Source organism: Bubalus bubalis, chromosome 6, assembly GCF_019923935.1.
Source record: "Bubalus bubalis isolate 160015118507 breed Murrah chromosome 6, NDDB_SH_1, whole genome shotgun sequence".
NCBI classification, from domain to species: Eukaryota; Metazoa; Chordata; class Mammalia; order Artiodactyla; family Bovidae; genus Bubalus; species Bubalus bubalis.
In genome coordinates, this window is record NC_059162.1 from 93,923,843 (window position 1) to 93,950,429 (window position 26,587).

Consider the following 26,587-nt stretch of genomic DNA (forward strand, 5'->3'; position numbering starts at 1 on the left):
GCTGACCAAGCCATTTGGAGACCGAGAGGAGAGGAAACAAGGCATTCAGGAAAGCTAGTAGAAGAAATTCTTCTGGGTCTAACTAGGTAAGTGAATCTAAGGCAACTGCACCAAAGATATGCTACCCATCATGCCAGCCTGTAGCTGGTGGCAAAATATCTCAAGACATTTTAAGCCCAGAAAAATATGAGAAATATGTTAACCAAGCAAATTAAAACCAAAACCTCCAAGGGTAAAAATCTCCTCAGATTCAAAATCCAAGACCCTCACTTTTTATTAATTCTGTGCATCATTAGAAAAAATAAAAAGTAACAAATGTAAAGATTTGTTTTATTTCTACTGGGGTAGGAGGAGGATAAATAAAACTGGTTTCCAATTTGCTCTCCACTGTATACATACATACCCCCACACACACATACACACATACACACACCTAAAATACCCCAACAAAAAACAAAAAAACCAAGAATCAAAAACCAAAAGACCCTCAAACTGCACCAACACTTCGTATTTTGTCCAAAAGAATAGATCCTGGGAGGAAGTGCAAAATGCAAAATTAATGACCAAAAAATGCTGAACAAACAGCATTATCAATATACAAAATATTTATATTACTGAACTAGTAACAGTTGATGTTCTCCGTGTCTGTAAAACTTTGGAACCACATAGCTGATTTGTTAAATCTAGTCCATGCCAGCTTCCAAAAATCAGAAAAGATCTTAGTTAGCTTCATTCTTTGATGCCTCATCAAAATTTTCTACGAGATCTGGAAAAAAAAAGTTAATGAGTTAAATTTACAAAAAAGAAAGTAAATGCAATCCCTATCTTCTGGCTCAACAAATACTGCTACCAGAATTAGCCTGAAAAGACATAGGACAAGAAGCAGAAACAAATTGGGGGCATTTCACTAATAATGCTTCAATTTCTGCTTAAAATAGAAACCTTAAGGAAATGTTAGTCCTTTTTTGCCTAAGCAAACTAAGGTGAATAGCATTTTCGTATGTCAATCATAATTCCTACAGAAATGCTATAATGTAAATTTATAATCACAATGATTCCAACTTAATAAAGGCATATTCTAACTCAGTAAATGCAGCAGAGCTTTGTGTGACAATTTCTGATTCCACATTCTAAATGGGAGGGTTTTTTCATTAGACTGTATGTGCATCATTATGAATCCATTTAAATTCACAAGCTCACCATCAACAAAAAACTGAAAAATCATCACAATGAATTAAATGAGATGAACAGGATGCAAAAAGTCTTAGAACTAAGGAAAGGTTGCTTACCTGGAACATCATCCTCCTCCTCATCAATGTCTTCTGGTTTTGGGGTTTTGCTATCCAGCACTACAAAAAGTTTACTTTAAAATTAGTCACTGAGAACAAAGACCTTTATGGAACACTTAACAGTGTTTATTTTTTTTTGCCTGTCTACATAGTTTATAGAAACAAATCTTACATAGCTGTTCAGGAAAAGCTAAATATTGTCTAATCTAATCCCATATTTTCTATTTAATACAAAAATTAATAGAAGTTTAACTTCTTTAGATATACACTAAATATGCTTGGCAATCTCAATGTGTAGTGAAGGTACAACATGCAAAATGGAATAATTTAGGTGAATTTAAATAAAGACGTTATCGTTAAATTTATTCTCCAAATTCCATATTCTTCAAATAAAAAAATCAACATTCAAGATTTTTTTCTATCTCATTTGGCACAAAAGTATCGAGCTTTGTAGAATGAACACTGAAATAAAAGGCTCTGATTTTCAGGAATGACAAGACAAATTTGAAACCAGGACTATCTTGGACATTCAGAACTTACAGCTGCTTCATTTGTAGTATCATCAACAATATTAAATGAAAATATAGTTCTGTGATATCACTATTTTCTTGTTATTAGTCAGAAGTAAATACCAAATCAACTATTTATAAAATTTCCTTTTAGGTAATTACCTCCCAACTCTCTATATTACCACCAAATGTATCTGAATAGTCTATAGACTGCACTTCATTAATCATTGAAGGAACAAACTCAAAAATTTATGAAGCATACAAGCAACGTTATAAAAGTAAAATTTATGAACAGGCAAATCCTTCCAGCATGAAATAGATACCTTTAAATCATTAGGTTCTTTAAGTAAGATGAGAAGGGAAAGAGGCATTAACCTGAAATACTCACCTTGCCGAGGGAACTGTTCAGCTAATTTCCTAAGACTTGTTAAGCTGTCAGCACCAAGCTGACTTAATATTCCAGGAAGCATTTCTGTGATTGGTTTGGCTTCTGCATGGCCGGTAATTGCAAAGGTGTTGGCAGAAAGGGAAGCTTGGACTTTAGGATTGTTGAAATGAATAACTGTCCCATCATCTTTGATCATGTTCACCTGAATGATCACAGAAAAAAATGTATTTCACATATTTGGTACAACTCAAAAAATATCTGTTTAAAAAACAATTTAAAAAAATTCTTGTTTTTTACCTGGTAGGTAGTTTTGCAATCCTGATGTAATAATTATCTAAGCAGTGAATTTGGGTGGAAAAACACCCTAGCAACAAAGTAAAATGGTGTTTATGGCACAAATTACTAGGATGGTAAAGAAATAATCACTTTATTATAGAATCTAGATTCTATTATTTTGTTATTATTATTGGCCATGCCACATGGCTTACAAGATCTTAGTTCCCTGACTAGGGAATGGACCTGGGTCCAAAACAGTGAAAATGCCATGTCCTAACTGCTGGACTGCCAGGGAATTCCCTAGAATCTAGATTTTAATTTCAAAGATTTCTACTATGAGAAGGAAGATCATGCCCACATTTTTTAAAAAAGGGAGTTATCAGCCAAGAATTGGCTTCTTAATGAAATCACCCATTACTCAATTTACACTATCAAACTAAATCCATACAGATACTACTGTATCTGTACAATAGTTAGCATCTTACTTATGGAATAGGTGGTAAGGAGATAATAGTGTATGGTAAAAATAACCACTGAAAACCCATAAAGAACACTCAGAAATTTAATCAATCAGGGTTTCGCTCTTTTGAATATCTAGTAAATTTACAAAAGTTTCAACTTGTTTTCCTCATGTCATTCTTCATAGGAGATTTTGTCAGTTCCTCTAATCCTTTTAAGTGGAGCTTCTCAACAATCTTCAATAACCCTTGTAAATGACAACAAGTTCTCCCACTCAGTTATCTAGCCATCTGAACATTTATCAGTTACTAGGAAACCCTTAAAATCATAGCTTTCCTCAATATGAACTGCTTCAGATTTAATCTCATCCATTGCCTGGGACTCACTGAAAAGGAAGGTTGAATGTGTGTACACCATGTAAAATGTTATTTTTCTCTCTCACTCTTGCTGTGTTTTAGTAGAGCTGTATGTATTATATTTGCATATAAGTTAAATGTGTAAATAATGTGATTACACTATGCAGTTGACTTCACTGGGTAAGTTACCTTGGTGGTAACATGCTTATTATATAAAAAGGTTAGGAGAGTTAATTCTTGGCTACTTTAGAAGCATTTCATGGTCCATCCAAAAACTGCCCTTGTCAGAATCAAGCAGAGATGCTGAGTGTTCTCCATGGTCAGTGGAAGTGGGCTTTTCTTCCTCAGAGGTGATCACCACCACTGACACACAGCACCAGAAAGGAAGGGGAAGAAAGGGGCTTCTAAATTTCAGGCAAGACCTGGAACACAGAGAAAATAAAGGCAAGTCCCCTAGAAAATTGTAACTAAATCCCACAAATACTATACAGAGTAAGCATTCAATCCAACTGAACAAAAATCATGAGTTAAAAATAATTTATGTTAACTTTAGAAAAAAATAACCCATGTACTTCTGAAGATAATTATTGTGTAGGTAGAAAAGTTCAATGGAAAAGCAGCTTAAAGTATGAGAGAGGAATGGCATGAGAAGGTAGCAGTGGCATAGTAGATATGAAATGGGATGCTTTTCTGGATCTATTCCAGAACCACATAATTTTAGTATGGGAGAAGAATAAAGATATGGCAGAACTACAGTTTTCCAAATCAAGACCCATCACTTAACTTAATAAATGACTTCTATAACACTACCAAGGGTGAAAAGTATCCCAACATTGGAATATGAGATAGTTTTTATTTACAAACATTACAGTCACAAGAAATTTAAAATCAGTATTGCTCAAAAAAAGTCAGGCCATATATTTGTTGAACTTAGAGGTCTCCTAGTTCAAATCTCTTGTTAAAGAAATAAATACTAATGATAAGAGTTCTTGGTTAAGCAGTATTATTGTTCAGTAAGCAATATACCCAGGACAAATAACTGATTATGTGCAAACTCAGAACTTAAACTTAGGCTTCCCAACTTTATTTAGTTTCTTTCCTATGATGTCACTCACATTCTTAAACACCTATTTGTCTATAAAAATTCAATTGTGTGGCACCATAAAAGCTTGTCAGAGAATTATCTATCTCAGAGTACAGGTTAAGTAACAGCAGATATATGAATAATATATGTCATATCTTTTCCATGTCAGATTGTGAAATAGAAATTTATTAATGGTTGTTTTAAATGAGGTTGTGTAAAAGATGTAACTTCATGAATAGAAAGGTCCAGAGACAGGTGGAGAGTTTAGAGTAGAGAGAATGAAATCCTAGAGGTTACAAAGGCCAGAATCTTTTATTTCAGTCTAACATTCCTTCCCCTCTACTGAGCAAATAATATGGTTATATATGGCTCCTAGATACAGGTTATTAGAACTATCAAAGGATTAATTATTGAGCAAGCAACATGAACAGGACACTTCCCAACTCTTTTAAAAGGCAAAAGGAAGGATAAGGAATTTGTTGAACTGACAAAGCAAACTGTATGCATTTCATGTGAAGACTTCACTTTCTCCAGTGACTTTACTTCTGTTTGGTCTATGTTAAGTCATACAATCTATATATAGTATAAGGACAAGGAGCAGACAAATAAAGACTGTTAAACTACCTACCATACCAGCTCTCAGGTCCCTTTTTCAATCAAGCAAGTATCCCCTTTATGTCACAGTGCTTTTTCCACTTAAAAGGTAGCTGAGGTAAAGAATGCTACTTGAATTATAGAGGAAGAGGCTTTTTTTTTTGACCCCAGTTCAGAACTCCAGATGCCCTTGCTCTTATTTTTCACTCTAATAATACTGACATGTTTTGAAGTTACCAGAAACAACTACTACGTCCTTCCATGCATAGTGTATCTACATACGCTGTTTTCACTGTTTAGAAGAACCTTTTCCTGCTTCTCCACATTGCAAGTTCCCAATTATCCAAGACACAGGTCAGATGCTTCTTTCTCTGTGAAAACTTAAGGTGGTTTACGCACCTTCCGACTTCATGAAAACTGATACTATACAAAATTATCTTGCAGTATAATTGTGTTTGTAATCTTTGACCTTACTAGAAGATGAATTCCTTTGAGATTAGAGGTCACTGTCTTATGAGACACAACATTCCCTCAAGTGTCAGCACATACTTCGGTTCAGTTCAGTTCAGTCGCTCAGTCGTGTCTGACTCTTTGCGACCCCATGAACCACAGCACGCCAGGTCTCCCTGTCACATCACCAACTCCTGGAGTCCACCCAATCCCACGTCCATTGAGTCGGTGATGCCATCCAACCATCTCATCCTCTGTTGTCCCCTTCTCCTCCTGCCCTCAATCTTTCCCAACATCAGGGTCTTTTCCAATGAGTCAGCTGTTCGCATCAGGTGGCCAAAGTATTGGAGTTTCAGCTTCAGCATCAGTCCTTCCAATGAACACCCAGGACTGATCTCCTTTAGGATGGACTGGTTGGATCTCCTTGCAGTCCAAGGGACTCTCAAGAGTCTCCAACACCACAGTTCAAAAGTATCAATTCTTCAGCACTCAGCTTTCTTTATAGTCCAACTTTCACATCCATACATGACCACAGGAAAAACCATAGCCTTGACTAGACAGACCTTTGTTGGCAAAGTAATGTCTCTGCTTTTTAATATGTTGTCTAGGTTGGTCATAACTTTCCTTCCAAGGAGTAAGCGTCTTTTAATTTCATGGCTGCAATCACCATCTGCAGTGATTTTGGAGCCCAGAAAAAATAAAATCAGCCACTGTTTCCCCATCTATTTGCCATGAAGTGATGGGACCGGATTCCATGATCTTAGGTTTTGGTTTTTTTTTGCTGCTAATGAAACTTTTATTTTAATGAGTCACAGTTAACATCCAAACTGTTGAACAATCTTCAGAGAAAACTGGAATGTGCAAAGCTGAGTTCGCTTTAGATATCATCAATGTCTTCATCATCATCTCCAATGTCATCAAACTGGATTTCATCATCTCCAGAGCGAAATGTATCAGTTTAATTGATTTTAGCATTTTCTGGAAGCTTGCCATATGCCTTCAGACTTCTAGCCTCATCTGCATTGTATTGTAAGATTACATCAGCTTTATTATTATCCTGGTAGTTCCGAAGACCAACCAATATAATGTCTGAGGTATTTATCCAGACCTTCTCAGTTTCCCTCTGATGTGGTACAATCTCTTAACACCATCGAAACACATCGATTCCAATCGTCCGTTTCCCAACATTTTGATTACCTGGGCATACTCTTGCCCATCTTCTTTGAACACTAGCGCTCTTTTCAGATTCATTCTCGTTCTTGCCTCTGCGTCGTTTTTACCTCCTTTACCTTTTATTCTTAAGCATGGCCGTGACGACGCACTTGAGGCGTCTCCGACTTCTCTCCGGGTGGTGGCAGTGACTCCTCCGAAGGGAGAAGTGTGAGATAGGGTGACACGAACTGACTGCGAGAGACCAGGTCGCGTCTGCGGGAGTCTAGCGACGGGCATCTTCCGAGACCCACCTTCACCAACGCTTGGCCGCAGCAAATGGCGTCGCGCCTGCTTGCGTCCCGTTATCCCCACCTCCCAACGTCAGCAGGCCACGCCCCCTCCGCTGATCTTAGTTTTCTGAATGTTGAGCTTCATGCCAACTTTTTCACTCTCCTCTTTCACTTTCATCAAGAGGCTTTTTAGTTCCTCTTCGCTTTCTGCCATAAGGGTGGTGTCATCTGCATATCTGAGGTTATTGATATTTCTCCCGGCAATCTTGATTCCAGCTTGTGCTTCCTCCAGCCCAGCGTTTCTCATGATGTCAGCACCTAACAGTCACTCAAATTTGCTGAATGAATCAACACCTCTTATACAGCTTATTCTGAAATCATGGATGCTATCAGACCTCAATACCTCAAATGCTAGATGAGGGGTCATATTAAGGTTTAGAAATAGCACCAATAGTTCCTCCAATGGAGATTCCCAGAACCTCCTCGACTATTTTTAGGTCTGTCTTTTCCTACTGTTCTGCCCTTTCTGAGTGAGTCCAAATGTTCTACAGAATTCAGGGCCATTTTAAGTCATTCCAGGCAACTGCTGGGTAGCCCAATTATGCTATCAAAACCTTAACAACCCCTGCCACTGCTAGCCTTTGAACAGGGTACATACATTAACCACATCAGCCTTCTAGCTAGTAAAGCTGATGCTTGCTTAATTCCTACACAGTGGGTAAGTTTTTGTGGCTATAAAGAAGCTTACAAAGTTATAGTTGACCCCACAGTTATTGCTGGTAACTGCCCTCTCAGTTCAGAGAGGAAATTTAAATTCTGCCATGTGACCTTTTTGTGTGTGTGTCTTCAAGTCACCATTAGGCCAGTTAACTGCAGTTCATAATTGACAGCTATCTTAAAATCAAGTTGTATTGCTACTGCTTCTTATATGTAGTGGTACTTAAATATTTATCAGAAAATTAATCTTCTGTTGTCTTTTTGCTATATTTTAATGGGGGTGAAATAATAAACATTTTAAGAATAAGGCACGTAAGTGTCTGGATTTTGTAAGGCTAAAGGATGTCAGATTTTGAAGATTATGGCCTCTGCATTCCCCTAAGTCAGTGTCTTTCACATTGAATCCCTTTAAGCTCCTGCTTATTTCTGGCTAGTATGAGACACAACCTATTATTATTGGTAAGAGTGAAAGTTAATAGATGTCATTAGACTATATGATATGCTGGGATCATTTTCCCTTATGCTCTAGTGGCAAGTCTGATGAGATGGATTCTCTGTAGCTATGCTAGTGTAAAATGGCATACCTTTTCTGAAAATCAATTTGTCGATATGGATGAAGAGTTCTAAAAATACTAATGATCTTTCATTAGTAGTATGAAATGTAGTCAGTAACTACAAACGTAGTTTCAAATGTAGTCAGTAACTACATTTCCAAGAGTCTGTCTGGAGGAAATCAGAGATGAAGATAAATATTTATGTATATATGAGTCTAATATGTGATTCTTTACTATCAAAGCATTATAATGCATAATAAATGAGAAAAAAATGTTAAAATATGCTATGTTCACATACTGGAATATATACAGACACTTAGAATGATGCTTAAGAGTTTTTTAGTGACAGGAAACAATTTTTATAATACTACTAAAAAATGGAAGGGTTTTAAATTGTACATCTAGCTGTAGTCTCAGATATGTTAAGTATATGTGCATATAAAGATGGAAAAGAAAGACATGACTAATAATTATTTCTTAGTGGAGTTATGATTGAATATTAATATTTTTTCATATTTTATGTATACCCGTAACTTTCTGTAAAAGTTATACTGGAGGGGAAGTTGTTTTAAAAACAAAAGATGTTTCTCAATAAACAAGCGGATAGTATGTGGTATTATCCACAGAATGGAATATTATGCAGCAATAAAAGGAGTTCTGATACACATTAAACATAGATAAATCTTGAAACATACTAAGTGAAGTCAGTCACACATGAAAGGACAACTATTTTATGATTTCACTTACATGAAATATCTGTAACAGGCAAGTACAAAGAAAAAGCAGGTTAGAGATTATCAGAGGCTGGGAGAAAGAGGAATGAGGAGTTATTACTTCTAATGGGTACAGAGTTTCTATTTGGGATTATGAAATTTTGGAAATAGACAATGGTGCTGGTTGTAAAACACTCTGAGTGTAATTAATGGCACTGAATTGTATACTTAAAAATGCTTAAAATAGAAATCTAATTCTGGAGCTCTCCAATGGACTGATGAGTCTCAACTTTAAAAAGCAACCTATATGATTCTGAAAAAAGTGGTCCCAAGACCAATTCTGAGAACTATTAATGAAGCAAATATGGTAATGACAAAATTTTGTGGAAATAATGGTTTCAGTGAGGTGGAAAAGAAAAAGACAAAGAAATAAGACAAAAGAAATAAGGACAAAACAAAGGAGGAGAAAGGACAAGAAGCAAAGCACAAAATTTTGAGAGTGTTGGCAAATGCTACAGAGTATCAGTGAAATGATGATGAAAAGAAAGCAGAATAACAGGTGAAGTCATCTGTAAAAGAAAAAAGGGTAGGGGGTTCCCTGGCAGTCCATATTAAAAAACTGAGGAATAAAAAGCATAGGACATCTCAATAGATGCTGAAAAAGCTCCTGATAAAATTCAACATCCATTTACATTGAAAACTCTCCAGAATGTGGGCATATAGGTGACTTATTGCAACATAAAAAAGGTCACATATGATAAACCCACAGTTAACATCATAGTCAATGATGAAAAGCTGAAAGCATTTCCTGTAAAATTAGGAACAAGACAGGGATACTCACTCTCACCATTTTTATTCAACATAGTTTTGTAAGTCCCAGCCACAGAAATCAGAGAAGAAAAAGAAAAAAAAAAAGGAATCCAAAATTGAAAAAAAGTCATAAAACTGTCACTGTTTGCTGATGACATGACAGTAGTATTCAGAGAAAATCCTAAAGATGTCACTGAAAAATTACTAGAGCTCATCAATGAATTTGGTAAAGTTGCAGGATACAAAATTAATATACAGAAATCTGTTGCATTTCTATATACTAATATGAAATATCAGAAAGAGAAATTAAGGAAACAATCCCATTTACTAACACATCAAAAAGAATAAAATACCTAGGAATAAACCTCCCTAGGGAGGCAAAAGATCTATACTCTAAAAATTATTATGATGCTAATGAAAGAGATCTTTTCCAGTCCTGTGGCCACTGCTGAGTTTTCCAAATTTGCTGGCATACTGAGTGCAGCACTTTCACTTTCATCTTTCAGGATTTGGAATAGCTCAACTGGAATTCCATCACCTGCACTAGCTTTGTTCGTAGTGATGCTTTCTAAGGCCCATTTGACTTCACATTCCAGGATGTCTGGCTCTAGGTCAGTGATCACACCATCGTGATTATCTGGGTCGTGAAGATCTTTTTTGTACAGTTCTTCTGTGTATTCTTGCCATCTCTTCTTAATATCTTCTGCTTCTGTCAGGTCCATACCATTTCTGTCCTTTATCGAGCCCATCTTTGCATGAAATGCTCCTTTGGTATCTCTGATTTTCTTGAAGAGATCCCTAGGCTTTCCCATTCTGTTGTTTTCCTCTATTTCTTTGCATTGGTCGCTGAAGAAGGCTTTCTTATCTCTTCTTGCTATTCTTTGGAATTCTGCATTCAGATGTTTATATCTTTCCTTTTCTCCTTTGCTTTTCGCTTCTCTTCTTTTCACAGCTATTTGTAAGGCCTCCCCAGACAGCCATTTTGCTTTTTTGCATTTCTTTTCCATGGGGATGGTCTTGATTCCTGTCTCCTGTACAATGTCATGAACCTCATTCCATAGTTCATCAGGCACTCTATCAGATCTAGGCCCTTAAATCTATGTCTCACTTCCACTGTATAATCATAAGGGATTTGATTTAGGTCATACCTGAATGGTCTAGTAGTTTTCCCTATTTTCTTCAATTTAAGTCTGAATTTGGCAATAAGGAGTTCATGGTCTGAGCCACAGTCAGCTCCTGGTCTTGTTTTTGCTGACTGTATAGAGCTTCTCCATCTTTGGCTGCAAAGAATATAATCAGTCTGATTTCGGTGTTGACCATCTGGTGATGTCCATGTATAGAGTCTTCTCTTGTGTTGTTGGAAGAGGGTGTTTGTTATGACCAGTGCATTTTCTTGGCAAAACTCTATTAGTCTTTGCCCTGCTTCATTCCGTATTCCAAGGCCAAATTTGCCTGTTACTCCAGGTGTTTCTTGACTTCCTACTTTTGCATTCCAATCCCCTATAATGAAAAGGACATCTTTTTTGGGTGTTAGTTCTAAAAGGTCTTGTTTTCATTCCAATCCCAAAGAAAGGCAATGCCAAAGAATGCTCAAACTACCACACAATTGCACTCATCTCACACGCTAGTAAAGTAATGCTCAAAATTCTCCAAGCCAGGCTTCAGCAATATGTGAACCGTGAACTTCCTGATGTTCAAGCTGGTTTTAGAAAAGGCAGAGGAACCACAGATCAAATTGCCAACATCTGCTGGATCATGGAAAAAGCAAGAGAGTTTCAGAAAAACATCTATTTCTGCTTTATTGACTATGCCAAAGCCTTTGACTGTGTGGATCACAATAAACTGTGGAAAATTCTGAAAGAGATGGGAATACCAGACCACCTGACCTGCCTCTTGAGAAATCTGTATGCAGGTCAGGAAGCAACAGTTAGAACTGGACATGGAACAACAGACTGGTTCCAAATAGGAAAAGTACGTCAAGGCTGTATATTGTCACCCTGCTTATTTAACTTATATGCAGAGTTCATCGTGAGAAACGCTGGGTTGGAAGAAGCACAAGCTGGAATCAAGATTGCCGGGAGAAATATCAATAACCTCAGATATGCAGATGACACCACCCTTATGGCAGAAAGTGAAGAAGAACTCAAAAGCCTCTTGATGAAAGTGAAAGTGGAGAGTGAAAAAGTTGGCTTAAAGCTCAACATTCAGAAAACGAAGATCATGGCATCCGGCCCCATCACTTCATGGGAAATAGATGGGGAAACAGTGGAAACAGTGTCAGACTTTATTTTTCTGGGCTCCAAAATCACTGCAGATGGTGACTATAGCCATGAAATTAAAAGACGCTTACTCCTTGGAAGGAAAGTTATGACCAACCTAGATAGCATATTCAAAAGCAGAGACGTTACTTTGCCAACAAAGGTCTGTCTAGTCAAGGCTATGGTTTTTCCTGTGGTCATGTATGGATGTGAGAGTTGGACTGTGAAGAAGGCTGAGCGCCGAAGAATTGATGCTTGTGAACTGTGGTGTTGGAGAAGACTCTTGAGAGTCCCTTGGACAGCAAGGAGATCCAACCAGTCCATTCTGAAGGAGATCAGCCCTGGGATTTCTTTGGAGGGAATGATCCTGAAGCTGAAACTCCAGTACTTTGGCCACCTCATGCGAAGAGTTGACTCGTTGGAAAAGACTCTGATGCTGGGAGGGATTGGGGGCAGGAGGAGAAGGGGACGACAGAAGATGAGATGGCTGGATGGCATCACTGACTCGATGGACGTGAGTCTGAGTGAACTCTGGGAGTTGGTGATGGACAGGGAGGCCTGGCGTGCTGCGATTCATGGGGTCGCAGAGTCGGACACGACTGAGTGACTGAACTGAACTGAATGAAAGAGACTGAAGATGACACAAACAGATGGGAAGACATCATATTCTTGGATTGGGAAAGCCATAATTGTCAAAATTACCACATCACCCAAGGCAATCTATAGATTCAATACAATCCCTATCAAATTACCAATGGTATTTTTCATGGAGCTGGAACAAAAAATTTTATAATTTGTATGGAAATACAAAAGATCCTGAATAGCCAAAACAATCTTGAGAAAGAAGAATGGAGCTGGAGGAATCAAGCTCCTTGACTTCAGACTACATTACAAAGCTATAGTAATCAAAACAGTTGATACTGGGTTTTCCCTGGAGTCCAGTGGTTAAGAATCTGTCTCACAATGCAAGGGATACCAGTTTGATCCCTGGTCCAGGAAGATCCTACATGACACAGGGCAACTAAACCCGTGTACCACAACTACTGAGCCCATACTCTGGAGCCCATGAGCTGCAATGACTGAGGCCACGCACCACAACTACTGAAGTCTGTGCACCTGGAGCCCATGCTCCACAACAAGAGAAGCCACCACAATGAGAAGCCAGTGCACCGCAACTAGAGAGTAGTCCCTGCTCACTGCAGCTAGAGAAAGCCTACACAACAAAAACCCAGTGCAGCCATTTAAAAAACAAACAAACAAAAAAAATGGCATGATACTGGCAAGAAAACAGACACATAGATCAATGGAAGAGAATAAGAAGTCCAGAAACAAACCCATGCACTTACGGTTAATTAACCTATGACAAAGAAGGCAAAAATATACAATGGGAAAAAAGACAGTTTCTTCAGTAAGTGGTACTGGGAAAACTGGACAGCTACATGTAAAAGAACACCATATACATAAATAAACTCAAAATGGATTAAACATCTAAATGTAAGACTGTATACTATATAACTCCTAGAGGAAAACACAAGTAGGACACTCTTCAATGTAATTGCAGCATTATTTGTTTGGATCTGTCTCCTAGAGTAATGGAAATAAAAACAAAAATAAACAAATGAGACCTAATTAAACTCAAAAACTTTTGCACAGCAAAGGAAACCATAAACAAATGAAAAGGCAACTTACTCAATGGGAGAAACTATTTGCAAATGATGTTACCAACAAGGGATCAGTTTCCAAAGTAAACACCGCAATATCCAAAACAAAACCCAAATAACCTAATCATCAAATGGACAGAAGACCTAAATAGACATTTCTTCAAAGAAGATATTATACAGATGGCCAGTAGGCACATGGAAAGATGCTCAATACTGCTAAATATTAGAGAAATGCAAGTTAAAACCACAATGAGGTACCACCTCATAAGTCATCATTAAAAAGCCTACAAATAATAAATGCTGGAGAGGCTGTGGAGGTAAAGGGAACCCTACTACATGGGAGTGTAAATTGGTGCATCCCCTATGGAGAACAGTACAGAGCTTTCTTAAAAAACTAAAAACAGAGTTACCATATGATCTAGTAATCCCATTCCTGGACATATATCTGGACAAAACTCTAATTTGAAAAGATACACGTATCCCAACATTCAAAGGAACACAATTTACCACACTCAAGACATGGAAACAACCTAAATGTCCATCAACAAATGAACAGAGAAAGAAGATGTGGAAGATACACACAATGGAATATTACTCAGCCATAAAAAGGATGAAATAATGCCATTTGCAGCAATATGGATAGACCTAGAAATGATCAAATTAAGTGAAGTAATTCAGTCATTATATATATGACTGAATCACTTTGGTGTACACTTGAAACTAAGACAACATTGTAAATTACTATAATTCAATTTTTTTAAATGGTTAAAAATTTTTAAATAGTTAAAAAAAAATTTTTTTAATTTAAATGGTTAAAAAAGGATTCGCACATAGGGAATGGAAAAAAAGGTTAAAATGGCAGATTTTATGCTATGTTTATTTTCACATAAAAATGTGGAAAAACATAAAACCAAAAAAGCAGGGTATTTGGGACTTCCCTCATAGTCCCATTGTTAAGACTCCATGCTCCACTGAGGGGGCATGGGTTCGATCCCTGCTTAGTGAACTAAGATCCCACATGCTGGCAGCATGGCCAAAAAAAAAAAAGCAGGATATCCAAAGAAACTAAGACTGCCATGTAATAAAAAGGTGACTGGGACAGAGTGCTTTCCTTTAATTCTCCTGCATTCAGAGCTGTACACCCATTGGCTCCTGATGCTCTAGGTTGAAGGAAGAAGCAACCACAATAAGGGTCAACCAGTACCTTTAGGAACTTGAAGTCCTTTTTCTGTACAAGTGGTTCAAGAAAAGGAAAATATGAACAGTAAAACTTTTGTGTACAATTACAAAATTTAAATTCCCAGTCCTAAGCTTTCTCCTGAGCTCCAGCTCTCTATGACTAACTTCTTGCTAAACAACCTCACCTAAAATAATCAGTATCTCTTACATTTAACAGGCCCCAAACAACCTGGGATGTCCATGGGAGTCAGCATGCTGTACACTATAAATGATGAATAAACACAGTTCCTGCTGTCAAGACTCTTGTAATCAAGAGACTACGGCAAACAGACCACTTGGTTAATCAGTAAGCAACCATACCCTACAATATGAGGTTGTAATAATAAACATATTCTAGCAGAGCAATTTAAGTTAAGGGGAGTGGAAGGACAGAGAAAGTGTTAATTATGCCTGGAAAGAAGGGAAGGTTTCATAGAGACAGGATATATCTTAGTTAAGGTAGAAGCTGTACTCTGAAGATAACAGTAAAATTCCATGAAGCAACTAAACCATCTGAACCAGAGAAACAGATTTTTGGTGACATTTCTTACCAAATACATATGATAGAATCAACTGTCTCTGAGAAAAGAAACAGATTCTACTTTTGATAGATTCATGTTATCATCAGGGTGACAACACCGTCACTATATTCAATCAGATTACCAAATAAGAAGCACATCTAAGTATCTTCAACTGTCATAGAATATAAGAATTTTTCAGGAATTGAGTTCTGGATTATACTCTCAGAGTTCACATAGGCATTCCTTCCTAAAACCTGGTCAGTTACTTGGCTTCTTTGTATGAAACAGTCTCTGGCACTCCCCTGCCCCTTTCTGACAGCTTTGGATTTCTGTCTTTGCTGCTGCTGCTGCTAAGTCGCTTCAGATGTATCCGACTCTGTGCGACCCCACAGACAGCAGCCCACCAGGCTCCCCATCCCTGGGATTCTCCAGGCAAGAACACTGGAGTGGGTTGCCATTTCCTTCTCCAATGCATGAAAGTGAAAAGTGAAAGTGAAGTCACTCAGTCGTGTCCGACTCTTAGCGACCCCATGGACTGTAGCCCACCAGGCTCCTCCGTCCCTGGGATTTTCCAGGCAAGAGTACTGGAGTGGGGTGCCATTGCCTTCTCCTTTGGTGACAGGTAAAAGAAATCTACATACAATTAAACTTATTACCTCAAATCAACAACTAATTAATATATAAAAGATCAGAGAAGTCCTCTCTTAATTCAAACAGTCCTTTAGCTTTTACATACCTGAAGAGGACATAAATTAAGCATTAGGATAGGATAAAATAATCACTAATACCGAAGGCCTAGAAAGTAAGATCAGAATTTTACTAGGCAAAAGTGCAATGAGTTTTTGAAACCCGCCACTGATCTCTCTGTGCCCAAGCCACCAAACTGAGTATTTTCTACTGGTTTGATGTTTTGAAGGTCAAAGTATAGAAAACATAGTAATGTCATTTTTGTTTTACAATGCTACCATTGCTATCTTCTCTTACCATTCCTATCTGCTCTTTTCAAAAGTTTTTATCTACTTTGCTTAAACTGCCAAAACCCCAAAAGATAGTATATTCTAGAGTTTAGCACTTTGAAAAAGTTCACAACAGCCCAAGCTGTAATTAATGTGTTTATTCTAAGACGTATATATTTTTTCCTATTTTAATGTTTCTGAAAATTGCATGTTTTCATGTATACATTTAAGGTAGTAGTTTCTTTTTTCTTCCAAGAATCTGTTTTTAAAGTGTGTCTCATCATTTTCTTGAAGAAAAAAATTGTTTAATTATAGTAACATAAATGTAATGTTTGAGGCAAACCAGATTATATGCAATATACTAGATATGCCTAAATAAAATTATTTTATATCTGCAAAGTGTTATATAATGTACAAATATCTTGGTTCTCAAAAAATCAATTTTAGAAAGTGGGAAAGAAGGAAAAAAGTAAAACTTCCCACTTTAGGCTCAAACATTCGGAAATTTTATAGTTGTTACTTCATGTTGTTAATTTTCTTTATGTGTATTTTCTCTGTATAACTAGTCTGTGAGGATTGGAAGACGTCACTTATGTACCCATACGGAGGTAAGGGTGCAACAAGTGTGTGTACATGTCTACTGTTGCTATTGTTGTTCAGTCGTCCAGTTGTGTCTGACTCTTTGTGACCCCATGGACTACAGCACACCAGGCCTCCCTGAACCTCACTATCTCCCTAAGTTTGCCCAAGTTCATGTCCATTGCATCAGTATGTGCCCATATGTACCATTAATTTTCTGTGCAACATTTTGGAGCTATGACTCCCCAAACAGAACTGCATTGGCAATACCAACAAAAATGAATTAACAATATAGTTTTATATATGCTGTAATAAAATTAAATACAGGGCATTATGGAGCTACATAGGAAAGACATCTAACCTCTCTTTGCATATATGTATATGTGTGCTACCAGGAAGACTTCTAGGACAAAATAACACCTACATTAATATCTGAAAAGGAGAAAAAGCAATGTCCTTAGAAATACTTTTGGGAATTTCATTTATCCATGATGGTGTAAGTAATGAATTCTGCATGGCAGGTACTCAATAATACAGGATAAGGCAGGTACAGTCCCTTTCTTTGGTGGGACTTTGAAAGAATGGAGAGGAAGGAGGGGCAGGAGGAGAGGAAAAGGTCAAGAGTGGGCCTAAATGTAACTAAGAAGACCAAAGCAAGATGAATCAATGAATAAAATGAACTCTGGTTTTGACATACTTAGCTCAAATCTGGAATTCAACACTTTCCAGCTATGTGATCTTGAGCAGGTACCTGACTCTCTTAAGTCTCAACTTTCTTATCTGTAACCAACAATAACTAATTCAAAGAGATACCGTGGAGCTAAAATGCATAATACATATTTTGTTTATCTGGCTAGCTGACTAGTTTCCCTACTAGATGTTAGGCTCTAAAGAACAGACTATGAATAATATCTTATGCACCACTGCCTAGCAAAATGCTTGGTATACAGCAGATATTCACTACCATTAAATATTCAATATGACAATTTGAACTACAAAAGTACTATGACCTCAGCACAGCACTATAATTAGGTTTGATTATATGCTGAAGAGATCAAAGACTACTAACTGACTGGTTTGTTATTTCACTATAAAACACTAAAAGTTTTATTAATTATAAGGGCCACAGAGTTTTCCAAATCTGAACAAAATCAAACATTTAGAAAAGCATGCCCTTGGAGATAAAATCTATACTTCAAGGAGGTAAATAAAATCTTTTCCTCTAAAGAAGTGTTTTCAACAAAGGTTGATTTGCCCCCCAAAGGACCTGCATCAACGTCTGGAGACATTTTTGGCTGTCTTAACTGAAGATCTAGTAGGGAGACTCCAAGAATTCTGCCAAATATCATAGAATGCACAGGACAGTTTTCACAATAAAGAATTATTTGGTTCAAAGTGTCAATAGTGTTGAGGTTGAGTGGGGAGGGGCTGGAGTTGGGAGAGTAGAAAGATAGGTAAAGATATAAGACTGCCTAAACACTTATTAGTAGGTTAGGTTTAATATTATCAGAGTTCATGTCCATTATTGCCACTTATTCTTTTTTTTTTTTTAAATGAAGCTGTAATTTTTAAAGAGAAGCTTAGATTTGCTTTTTCTCAAATATGTCCCAGATAGAGAATGATCTCTCTGGAAATTATTTTAGGTCAATGAAAATATACGAAAACTTTTAATAGCTCAGGGGGGAAAAAAGCATTTTAAATACTTAATTTCAAGCCTTGCAAATGAAGTTTTAATACTTATCAGAGTAAGAACGCACAGCCATATCTAGCTATAAGGAAAAAAGATACATGTGACTTACCTTCCCTACTATTTTATCAGTAAGTTAATTTTGAAAGTACAAAGCAGATTTAAACAATGTATTTATTTGTTCATATATCCCTGGTGGAAGGAATATGTGGCACTTTGCCATTTCACTGCCTTTTCTTTGTTACTCTTCTATTTCTTTAATAGAGATCCTCACCTCTACATTGTTTCTGATCTATGTTTTACAGCACATGTGCATTAATAATCTACTAAAACTTGTGAGGTAGTACTACACCTGGTAATGATGTAATAAAATCTGATAGTAGTGGAAATTTAAACACTGGTTACTATCAGAAATGGAATCATCAGGTAGAAGTAGATCTAGATGGTAACAGATCACAAATTGTTATTATAATTTTTCTTGCATAAATCAATCTTTGGCTTCTGATCTGAGAAAAGTAGTATCATCAAAATAATTTTAAAATTAAATTAATAATTTTTGAAAGTGGTCTAATAAGAAATGCAATTCATGTAAAGCTACTGCGAGAGCTTTCTGAGTAATAATTTGAGAGACTGTAAACAGCAGAAAGGTACTCTTAAGGGAAAAAAGTCCACCTTATTGGAAGAAATCTTTGGTTTACCGTATTTCTGTATTATTAGAAAAAAAATCTTATTTTACATTAAAATTAAAGAGTAGGTCCACAATTTTGTCATATATGCAAATATTGGGTTGGCAAAAAAATTCGTACAGGTTTTCCGGTAAGATAGTACGGAAAAACCTGTACGAACTTTTTGGCCAACCCAGTACTTTGAGTCTGAAAAGTATAATGAATTCCTTAACCATCTAATAAAATCATTTTTTTGACAATCCAATTTTATACAGTAGGCAAATTCAACAGCTCCAGTCCTTCAAAAAGAGAGTATCAGATTAATTTAAGCTGATATGTTACATTTGAAAGTCTGGATAATCATTTGTGAATGTTCTGTTTATCCACATAACAATTTACAAAGTGATCATACCTCTTCAATACCAGCTATATTATTCACAGCCAGTTTTTTTAGAGAACTCTGAAGTTTTTTGTCATCAGCTGTAGCTGTTCTATGTACTACCTTCTTCTTTCTGCGAGCTGTACCCTGAAAGATAACCAAACAAAAGTGTGAGCATGCCATGCATTTGATAACTATAATCAATGTAATTATGTAATCTCCATAATATTCTTCCTAAAACTCACAGAAAAAATTGCAGACTTAATAGTAATGGTTAATTAGACTTCTCATAGTCACAGAGTTGTGACTGTCAGCCTAACGCAGATTTTTGAAGGTTAGTTTCTAGCCAATTTTTCTTATTCTTTCCAATATCTAGCCTGTGTCATTTTAACACATTGTTTCAAAAGTTTTCTAACAAAAAATAATTTTTAACTTCAAAATAACCTGAAGTGTGCTTTACTTCAAATTTCCAACAAATAAGGAAAGTTTTTTATACTATCTACCACCCTCTAAAGATATTCTGAAACTTTGGACATTACAATGTAACAGGTAAATGCCTATTATATGAGTGTTCTAGAGTCCTAGAACCTAGGAATGAAAAAGATCAAGTTCTTACTTCAAGGAGCATACATTACAATGGGAAGGAAAAGTCAATATATAAACAGATTAGATTATTTCAAACAGGATAAGTGTATTAAGAAAAAAAAAATAACAGAGCAACAAGAATATTGGGTGGGGGCAAAGCACTACTTTATTAGAATGCTCAGGGAAGGTCCCTCTGAAGAGGTGGCGTACGAGCTGAGACTCGTGAAAAGATTTAGGTGAAGTATGATCCAAGAAAAATGAAACAAGAGTGAACCTGTCATTTCTAGACAGAGCAGACCAGTATGACTAGAATAAATAATGGGAAAGGTAAAGGAAAATGAAATCAGAAAGATTGGTAAGGGCCAGATCACGTAGCCTAATGTGCCATGAGCAGAAACTGGACTTTATATCAACTGCAACAGGAAGCTACTGGAAGGTTTTAAGCATGAGAATGGTTTGATCTGATTTATGATTCTAAAAGATGACTGAGGTTGCTGTGGAAAATGAACTATAATGAGATCAATCAGGAAGCTACTGTAGAAGTACTGACGAGAGATGAGGGTTGCGGCAGTGGAGATAACGAGAGCTAAGATGGTCAGAAGAACCAAAAGGATTTACTGATGGACTAAATATAGGATATAAGGGGAAAAAGGAATCTAGAATGATGTTTAGAATTTTGACCTAAGCAAATGAAAATTATACTATTTACTGAGATAAGAAAACTTCATTTCTAAATGGATATTTTGAAACTCTAATTTTTTCCATTGAAAAACTATTTAAAACCATGAATTAAACTCCTGAGCCAATTTAAATAAATGTAACCTAAAGCAGAGCTGAAGCAGTACCAACAGTAGCCTGTATATTGAGAGCTAAATCTTTCTGAGACTTGCCAGGAGTAAAAAGAAAGGAAGGAGATTTTAATCTCTGGGTAGCTTCTGTAGTATTACTCAGGAAATCAGCCTTATAAAGGGTAGGCAGGAGGCTTAGTCTTAGAAACTCTGGTGGGAGTGGAAGAGAGCCCCAGGAGTAGCAGCAGAGGTTGTAATGAAATCTAGTTAAAGGACGGACTAAGAGAGACTATTAAGATAGATGGCCATTAATTTGTGAAGTGTTCCTGATTCAACTGCTTGCTGGTTACAACTCAAATGATCCTTATGTACCTTAAAATCAACTTGTCTATAAGCTCATCAGTCCACCAAACTATTCTTCCTATACTTCCTAATTTTCATAGCTCTAAAACCAGAAATTTGGAGGCCATCCTAGACTCCTCTCTCACCTCTGTCTCCCATATTTTATCCATCATTAAGTTGTGTCATATACAACCCCTAAATTCGTGTCCCACATACTACAAGCTGTAGCTTCTCCTCTATGCCAAACTTGTTTTCATTTTCATACAATGCCATACATTTTCATACAATGCCAGCAGCTATCTTTTAAAATCACTGTTACTGTTTTTTCTTAAAATTCTTCAGTAGTTGACCTTGCCTATGGGATAAAATCCTAATCTCCTTAGTATGACACACAAAACTATGATCTGACTCTAAATAACCTGTTTCATTAGCTGCCATTCTTTATCCATTATAAACTCTCGTTTTAACAAATTAAAGCAAGCCATTCCACTAAGCATCATGCTATCCACTAAGCATCTTAGCATCCCATATGCCTTTGCATGTGTGAGAATGACAATCTTCCCCTTCACCCTATCAACTTGTTCTCATACCTGTTGTTTATTCTTCAAATCTCTGCTCAGTGATGACTTCCTTGACTTAGGTGCACCTTACACTTCATTTTAATATTTACTATTCTGTAGTGTAATTGTGAGTGCATCTCCCTTCCAAGCTGAATTGTGTCAAGAGCAGGAAACCTTGACTTATTTATCTATTGTGTGCTTGGCACATAGCAGTTGCTCAATAAACTAGCTGAATGACTGTGCCAACCTTCTGGCTTAAAATATACAACAGTGATGTGCTGTATCAAGCTCTTCTAGGTATATTCCGTGTTTCTTGAATATCCCTAACTTTTACACTGATACATTACATTACTTGCTGCTACAATGTGACTAGTACTTTGGTCACATGAATTTGTTACTGTGAGTCTGGAGTCAGATAACTGTATTACTAGGAAAGAAGGAGAAAGTATTAATACTAGTTGTTTCTTCCCTTCCCCCTCTCCTGTTCCTATCCCCAGGAACTATAGTCATTATCAAAGTAAATGACACAGTGGGGCTGCTACATACTATCCCACCTATCCCCTCCCTAGGTCTGAGGTAAATACTATTCTTGCTTTTCCTTTTACAAAGGAAAAGGAAAATTTTCAATTGTATTGAGCAGAGATAAAGGTAGAATATTCTCCTTGAACCCAGGGTTGGAACTAAAGGGAATCAAAGATTTTCAGTGATCAGAACTAACTCTCCCTTAAGTTTCAAAGCACATGGAATAAGAATGCTCATGTTCACATTCACCAACATAGAAAAACAAGTAGGAATTTGGGAGGAAAACCTAGCAATGAACAAATGTACCATCAGCTTTTGTATCTTCCATTGTAAACCTAACTGAAGCAGTAGGGGTATCCAGTCAAGATAAGGTAACCTCAAGATCCAGGAATATCTGAGGGTGAGTCTAACATAATAACAGCTGTCTTTTAATAAGTGTCTAGTCTGTGCCAGACACTGTTTGAGGTGCTTTATAAATATTACTAATATTTAGAAGCATCTTATGTAGGATCATTTTTATTTTACAGATGCAAAAATGGAAGTTTAACAAGATTGAATAACTTGTTCATATCATTTAACCACCAGAATGTTAAAAGGTCTCAAAGGTGGCTATTTCAATTGCACCCATCAGAGAGATATCTTCTAATTACCTATGTTAGATCTAGACAAGTTATTTTCAAATTGGAATGTGGTTTAATCTTGATTAATTTAAAAAATTTTAGATCTTCAATGACCACAAATCCAAAATAATACTACTATCTGGTAATAACACATTCTCCTATCAATTTTTCTTATGCCACACTCACCTTGCCCCCTATCCGGACCTGAGCCTGAAGTTTGGCTAACTTTTCTTGATTCATGCTGTTGGTAAATCTAGGGGGGGAAAAATAAATTTGTTAAAGTCACTGTTTTATTTACCAAAACAACTGTTTATACAACAGTACTTTCTGGTTCATTGAACCTGTAATATGCACCACCACCACGATAATATTGTCTATATATTTTTAAAAATATTAATAACTTTTTCTAGCTTCATAAGTCAAATAGCAAAAGAACCAAAATTAAGTAATACCAAGAGGGAGCCATATATACAAACAGAAAATAGAACTGAGATTCAAAGTTACTTATTCGAAGATCCCTCCTTAAAAGTGTAATTCGGTACTTTGGTACTCAATAAAACCTAACCAATTCTAAAATCTCTGTAGGTACACCAGTTTCTTCCCCAAAGATTTTTACAGAAGAGAGCTGTTAGCAAATTAGCACAACTTTTTTTTTTCTCTCAAATAATATTCTGTATTATTTTTTTAAATCATAGATAGAAGACAAAAGAAAGAAAAATCTGGACAAAGAAAAAAATTCAATAGTCTAGCTGTCAAGATATGAGGTAGTCATGACATCCTATATTCAAGGTTAGGTGGTATGTTAATAATAGGAAAAGAGAACCAGATTTCAGACTTTCGGTGCTTCTGCAGCACTTTCCACAGAGTTCATTCAAAACCTTGCACTAACTTAGTATGTCATAACTGTCAAGATAGTCTTGCACATAAGGTAAAATGCCTCCTTGCACAATTTGACAAAAACCTATCTCTGCTATATTAATACGAAATTTTGCAGGGAAGAGGAGAATCTTAAAAATAAACTTTTAAAGGCTAATCTTGATTTTGAAAACTCTAAGTTCATTATAAAGTCAAGAAACCTAGTCTGGTCAGCCCTTTCCTACTAAGGAAAAAAAAGTTCTTCAGTTCATAATGGGTCATAACATTCCACACTATATAACAAATAAAAGCCAATGTTAAAAGTCTTATTTTACTTGTTCTTAGATCAACAGATCACTATTGAGATACAGCAGAGGGAATAAAGGGTAAGGCTGTTGTCAAAACTTTTTGGTTGATTCTCTAAACTCTTTATAAACATCATCCAGATGAAAAAGATATTGTTTTCTTCATTTTAGAGATGAAAGAATCAAAGATTATGTAAGTACTAATCATTCTGTATTCTGACACTGTACTTAAGAAACAAACCTGTGTATCTCTCTGCTTTAAGGGCGAAGTCCAGTTCCTAAATAACATTTAGAATTTACAATTCTTCAATCTTTACTCAGCAGTGTATCACAATGCTCAAGCAGCTAAAAAAATTCCTTTATAGGAATTTAAGTGTGACTAGAGTACAAAATCAAAAGGCTTAAGTGTGTGGCAATCTCAACTTAAATCTGACACTGACACTTAAATCTGACACTGACTTAAATCTGCTGATGTAAATCCCAATCTCTACAGTTTCTATAGAAAAGGACCAAAATTCACTGTTCTCAAAGTAATGCGGCCATGAAGGTGTAGTGAACTAACAAAGAGCCTAAGGAATTTTTTATTAAAAAAGGAGCTAAGTGAAAATATTAGAACCAGATACAAGATAAACTTTTGGGGACTTTTCTGCATTTTGAAGTAACAATCCCTAAGAGAAGAGATGGAAGAGATGGAAGTCAAAATAGAGCCTTGATCTGTTTGAAACAAAGCCAGAACAAAATTAACTCTTTAAATCAATGTGCAAACAAGAACAGATTCCATTCCAGGTAATAAGTATAATCAAAAACTTGTTCTCAAGGAGTACCTCAGAGAAAAAGCATTTTAGGGAGGCTGGAAGTTCAAAGTTGGAAGGGAAAGAAGAAAAGTGGTTCTTTGTCTACTACCAGGTTGGGGTGCATGGAATTCAAGTAAGAAAGTGGACTGGATTCAGTTCATGAGAGAAGAGATGTCAAGTTCAGAATCTGGAATAGACCTCAAAGATCACCTGCTTTAACTCCCTGTCCCTCAATCAACCTTTCTTTTTATTGTACCTGTTATTTCTGTCCTGTATAGGATGCCATCTCAAATACTGGAAAGCAGCAGCAGGGTTTAAATCAGAAAATACACAAAACAGCTCACATCCCTTCCAATTTAATAGATTTGGAAATCAGGGCCCTCCTAGGCCCAGAAGGGAGAAGTAACTTCTTAAGGCCATGATTAGTGAGTTCTTCCTTGAGGATCCTAGGATCTTTTAGTCTTTTCCTCAAGGATTCAAGAAACGGTGCAAATAAGGAGGTTATAACCAACATTTACTGAGTGCCTAAGTTTTAAGCATTATAGTAGGCACTTACACATACCTCATTTTTACACAGAGATAAAATAAATTCAATCTTTAATCCTGACTTTTTATTATGTGGCCTCTAAGAGAGGCACAGGCATTGGAATCAGAAGGATCAAGGTTCTACTACTTAAGGCTTCCGAAACATATTTTACTTCTCTGAACTTGTATTCCTTCCGTATTAGAAAAAGTGTAACACCACATACTTCACAGTATTTTTTTTCAGAGTTAAAGATTACGTTATCAAACACAGGGATATTCACAGCAGATATTCAAAAACTGGTAACTATTGTTACCACTCAAGGGACAGAGCTGCTACAGTGAAAGACCGTGGGAACGGAAGTTGAAACCGCCATTCACTAGATGTATAACACTGCCTGTCGTTCAATCATCAACTTCCTGACAGCCTACTATGCACCAGGCAGTGTGATAGGGCTAGAATGATGGGCAAGGCAACGTTTCAGAGAGGGTAGCAGCCTTGTAAACAAATCCTGCCATTACAAGGTGAAGAGCAATGCAACGGAATACGGTCTCCAGAGCCTGGGGGCGGGGCTTGCTAGCCTCAGTTTCCTTAGCTGTCGAGCTGGAGGATCGAATGAGGTGACCGCAGATAGGTGGTATAAAGCTCACAGCGTTATTGTCGTGAATAATGAGGAGTAACAAAACAGAGGCGGGGGACCACCTGCCTCCTGGGACTTGATCTGGGCGGCAACAGCGCTGGCCCGCTCGCCCCCACGGAAAGCGGTGGTGCTGGGGACCTTCCCTCAGGTGCAGACCCCCAGCTGCGCCGCCGATAACCGACAGGCCAAGCCAGTCGCTTCCGCCCCCACTCAGCGCGCCACGGCGGAAGTGGCAGCCCAAGCGGTTGGCGGGTGTCGGAAGAAGAGGGCGGGGGGAGACCGTGCGCAGCGGCCTATGGCCGTGGAGTGGCGGGACCGCCGGGGGTCTCACCTGAAGCAGGGAGGGTCCTCCAACACCAGCACGCGGCAAGAGCAAGATGGCTGCCTCAGTCGAGACAGAGAAAGACGAAGGCGGCCGCGGCGGCGGGAGTGGGACCCACGTGACACATCCTGCCCCGCCTCTCTCTCACCAGAGCAGCCTATCCTGG

The 26,587-nt window shown here is 37.1% G+C and overlaps 1 protein-coding gene and 1 pseudogene across 2 annotated transcripts; both read right to left on the reverse strand.

The window, feature by feature from the left end:
* Positions 1-313: 313 nt before the first annotated feature.
* Positions 314-26,573, reverse strand: BTF3L4 (basic transcription factor 3 like 4). Of its 2 annotated transcripts, XM_006043739.3 has the most exons (6): positions 26,431-26,573; positions 23,169-23,235; positions 19,599-19,712; positions 2,187-2,388; positions 1,290-1,349; positions 314-766 (listed from the first exon to the last, which is right to left on the reverse strand). In XM_006043739.3, exons 2-6 carry the CDS (start codon positions 23,220-23,222, stop codon positions 720-722), a joined length of 477 nt encoding a protein of 158 aa, XP_006043801.1. In that variant the 5' UTR covers positions 23,223-23,235; positions 26,431-26,573; the 3' UTR covers positions 314-719. The 2 variants fall into 2 exon arrangements, with proteins under 2 accessions (XP_006043801.1, XP_025144551.1); XM_025288766.2 differs by lacking the exon at positions 23,169-23,235 and having other exon boundaries at positions 26,431-26,557.
* LOC112585498 lies at positions 6,177-6,681 on the reverse strand (annotated as a pseudogene).
* Positions 26,574-26,587: the final 14 nt, after the last annotated feature.

Coding starts and splice junctions, on each gene's coding strand:
- BTF3L4 (XM_006043739.3), bottom strand. CDS start 23,222: ATGAATCAAGAAAAGTTAGCCAAACTTCAGGCTCAGGTCCGGATAGGG. Junction 19,713..23,168: donor AGGTCCGGATAGGGGGCAAG/GTGAGTGTGGCA, acceptor GTTATCTTTCAG/GGTACAGCTCGCAGAAAGAA. Junction 2,389..19,598: donor ATATAGCTGGTATTGAAGAG/GTATGATCACTT, acceptor GTGATCATTCAG/GTGAACATGATCAAAGATGA.